Source organism: Teleopsis dalmanni, chromosome 1 (genome assembly GCF_002237135.1).
Source record: "Teleopsis dalmanni isolate 2A chromosome 1, ASM223713v2, whole genome shotgun sequence".
Classification (NCBI taxonomy): domain Eukaryota; kingdom Metazoa; phylum Arthropoda; class Insecta; order Diptera; family Diopsidae; genus Teleopsis; species Teleopsis dalmanni.
In genome coordinates this window covers 104,225,805-104,230,248 of record NC_051846.1, presented here as the reverse complement: position 1 = coordinate 104,230,248, position 4,444 = coordinate 104,225,805, and the positions used below count along the sequence as shown (strand labels likewise).

The window sequence follows — 4,444 nt, the reverse complement described above, 5'->3', positions numbered from 1 at the left end:
ATCTGCCTTAATAAATAAAATATATCTAAAACTGGAAAATAAATACACAGATTGGAATTACTTCCGAAAAATCCTTAATAAAAACACCGTCGCTCCAAACGAAATTTATCGAGAAAATGATCTTGAAGGCGAAATTTTGAACCTTACAAATTTACGACAACATGTGTCATGATGCAACACGCCCACATTAAGGAATGCAAGCTATCCTCATAAATACCCAAAAGCCATTGTGAATCTTATGCGGAAAGATACGGAAAAAGTTGCAGCAATCCAGATTTGCAGCAGACAAAACCATTCTTAACAGACCTGCAAAAGAACTCAGCCCAAAAATCAAGCCACTTAAAAATAATCAATTCAACTGCTACTTATCTAACTTAGGATGGCAAAAAATCCTTCTACTGAACCCTCCACGAGGGTGCCGTCTGGTAATGGGTCACACAGTTTTCGTGCTGTACGTTGTCAGGACGGTGCCCAGCTAAGATCAAGAGGAATTGAGTGAATGTCCTTAGCTCCTTAATAGCTGCACACCACTCAATGCTTTCTGATTATGGTTTGATTATGGTGCTCACCGAGCGTAGGTTTGCAGTCAAGGGGTCTGTCCGATTGTATTTTTGCGGAGCCTCTCCAATATATGACCGCCTTGGGGAGTAACTGTGGTGGTCGTTTCTTTCGTCCAACTATCCTCGCGTCCGCCGCGTCTGTCTTATCGGGTAAGGTGGACGATTATGAACATAATATGAATTCTTCCGATACTGTGTCAGAACTCATGGCTGGAGAGTATAAACCCACCAAACTTACGGAGGACGAATTGCTGAAATCGGACGACGAGACCGTTGCCGATTCCAATACCGGTTGTACCAGTCACAGTACACCCGCGTCTAATCCAATCCGAACTACATCCAAAACCAACGACAATATTCCGTCTACCAGTCAAAGTAGACCGAATGCCAACCGCGCGCCAACGCTTAAAACTGTCAGTCTTAGCAGTAAGGGCAATGTCAAATCACGCAAAAAAAACGGTCAATATGGCACGAAAAAATCGATACCAGCGGGCGCTTTTTATGCTCAGGAAAATTGAGAGCAATAAAAAAGAAGGCAAGGTCCATGAACGAGACGAAGCCGACGCTCTCAAATACAGCGCCATTGTGGAGGAGTATCTTCATGACGCAGGTCTGCGCCAGTCTGCTATCACCGGCAAGAACGTCGGAGATGGCGGCAAGCGTAACAGATCTCAGGAAGATCCCGGCATGGGGACGAAACGGCACAAAGATGGAACAGTGGATGCAAAGCTAATGTCAAGACCGGCACAAGCTACTCGTTCCTTCAGTGAAGTGGCGAGAGACCATCTCAGTGTGACCCTGATCGACGACCACAACTCTAACGGCAAGTTGCTAATGGAGAGGTGGGCACTGATTGAGACCAAACTGTCCGAATTGGTAATGGCTGAGCTCGTGATCAATCCAGGGTCCGTTTCTTCTTTTGACTGTGCAGATATCGTCTGTGGTCACCGAGTGATCAGTTGCGACGACGAGTATTCGCGGAGTTTTCTCAGCAAGGCGATCACTAAGATTAGCGAGAACTGGGACGGTTTAAGGCTGAAACTTGTCCCAGCGGCGGAAATTCCATCGAGGCCTCGAGCACGCGTTTGGTTGCCCAAAAACCTTGGTCCTTCGGACCTTATTCTGCAGCAGCTAAAACTAGTAAGCTAGTAAGCACTAGTAAGCTATTAGACGACCTCATCATCGACAACAAACTTTGATAATGTATCAATGGCCAAGGTCCTGCAGATAAACCTGAAACACTCTAAGTGTGCCACGGAAAATCTGCCTGTCTTACTCAGGGAGGAGGACATCGACCTTGCCATCATCCAAGAGGTACAATCTTTTCTATGTAAAAGAACAAAGTAAGCCTAGATCGTGCATTTTAGCAAAAACGCTCCTTAATGCTTTTCTCTGCTCTCATTTAAGCTCTTTAGATATCACCACCATCCGGGTAGAGCGGAAGCAGAAGCCTGCGGTGTTAATAACATTTGCCTAAATGCCACACGATGATGCGGCACCTCCAGAGGGGGTATCACTAGTTCAAAATTTCGCGCAGACCGAGAAGCTAGCTTTGATGGGTTGTGACGCCAATGCCCGGCACTCCTTGTGGGAAAGCTCGAAAATCAACGATAGAGGTGAGTCTCTTTTTGACTTTATATTAAGGTGTAATCTAGAAATATGTAATAAGGGTGGCTGGGAAGAGGTTTTAGATATTGCACTTTGCTCGACTTCCCGCTCATTAGCGATCAATGACTGGAGAGTTTCAGCCAGGAACTCCTTCTCTAATCATAAATACATCATGTTTGTTATGGATATTCCCATAGTAGCTAAGCAATCTCAACGTAATCCCAGGAAGGCAAACTGGGACATTTTAAGGTCTTTGCTCAGTATTAAAGTCAACATAGCCCCCGCTCCAATTAACTCGATTAGGAAATTGGAGGGTAGGGTCAACTCTTTGACAGATAATATCATCTCTTCCTTTGAAGCATCGTGTCCTCGCTCGTATGCGAAGAAATGGAGGCCACCATGGTGGAACGAGAAGCTCTTTTTGCTTCGCAGGAATGCACGAAGAGCTTTCAGTGAAAGCTATTGTACCAAGGTTTGGACTCCATATAAGGATGCTCTAAGGGTTTACAAAAAAGCGCTTCGGGAATCCAGGAAATTGTCATGGAATTCTCATTGCGAGCAAATTGAAAGTATTAAAGAATCGGCTAGACTAGCCAAAATGCTAGCAAATAGTCGCTCTTGTCCCTCCCTCATTAACAAAGTAGATGGAAGTCCAGTTAAATTCTTAACGGAATCCCTCTCACTATTAGTAGCTACCCATTTTCCTGGTTCCTCGGGTGATACCCAAAGGTATTACCGTATCGTTCAGCCAACTCTGACGCGACTATACAGTCAGTGGTATCTTCTAGAATGATCAAATGGGCTATCGATTACTTCTTTCCATACAAAAGTCCGGGTCCTGACGGGATCTTATCAATTATGTTACAATCTCTGGGAGATGTAGCTGTAAATTGACTGTCCACGATCTTCTGCAGCTGCCTTTCACTTAACCATGTCCGCAGTGGTTGGAGACAGGTTAGAATAGTTTTTATTCCAAAGACAGGTAGAATAGGTCACAGTACGGCTAAAGATTACAGACCCATCAGCCTTACTTCTTTCTTACTTAAAACTATGGAAAGACTGATCGACGCTTACATAAGATCTTTACATTGTTTTGCCAAACTATCGAGGGCTCAACATGCATATCTCAAAGGGAAGTCCACGGAAACGGCACTACATCAGGTAGTTACCATGGTGGAGAAATCTCTTAGATGTAAACAATTCACCTTAGCCGCCTTCTTGGATATAGAAGGTGCTTTTAAAAACGTTAGTGTAGAAACCATTCAGGAGGCTCTCAGTGAAATGAGTGTCTCGGCCTGCATCTCCCGATGGATCGCATCAATGCTTGGGTTTAGAATCATCAATGCAGAGATGGGGAATCTAAGCATTAAGAAATGCGTCAGGAGAGGTACACCACAAGGGGGAGTGTTATCTCCCTTATTATGGATTTTAACAATGAATTCACTGCTTTTAAGGCTTAGCCATGTTGTCCTTCTGGTAACAGGTATGTTCCCTTCGGTGCTGAGTAACATTATGGAGGGCGCTTTTTGGAACCTTAGTAAATGGGCCTCAAAGTGTGATGTAGGTGCTAATCCTTCTAAGACTAAACTGTTACTGTTCACCAAAAAATATAAAATTCCAAACTTTCTGCTGCCAAGATTAAATGGTCAAATATTAACTCTTTCGCACAAAGTTAAGTATCTAGGAGCAATTCTCGACACAAAACTTAACTGAAAAGCCAACATCGACGAAAGAATTCGTAAAGCTTGTGTGGCATTCTATGCGTGCAAAAGGATCTACGGTAAGAGCTGGGGATTACAGCCCAAAGTGATTCTCTGGCTTTACACAGCCGTCGTTCGGCCAATTTTAACATATAGATGTCTGGTGTGGTGGCCCTCGTTGAACAAACAGTAAATTGTTCAAAGACTAACCAGAATGCAAAGGTCTGCCTGTGTGGGAGTTACGAGGGCTGTAAGATCATGCCCCACCAGTGCGCTCAACGTCATACTTAACTTGTTACCTATTGATATATACATCAAGCAACTCTCAGCGCGCAGAGGCTTAATGATCTAAACTCTTGGCGCTCGATTGCTTTGGGACATGGTAATATTGCATCATTCTATCCGATAGATGATAGCAGGGATTCAAGCTACCTATGTCCTCGGTAACAATTCGACAACAAATTCGCCACCAAAACTCCTTCAAGAAGGGATTGGAAGGTGGAATTGCTTACAACTCTAGAAAAGATAACGATTTACACCGACGGGTCTAAAATGGAGCCGGAATCTTTTCTACGG

General features: G+C 44.1%; 1 protein-coding gene across 1 annotated transcript; it reads left to right on the top strand.

Moving 5' to 3' along the window:
• Window positions 1-2,037: 2,037 nt before the first annotated feature.
• Window positions 2,038-2,961, top strand: LOC119664120. The gene has a single exon (XM_038073677.1). The coding sequence runs from the start codon at window positions 2,038-2,040 to the stop codon at window positions 2,959-2,961; it is 924 nt and encodes a 307-aa protein (XP_037929605.1).
• The last annotated feature ends 1,483 nt before the right edge of the window (window positions 2,962-4,444 follow it).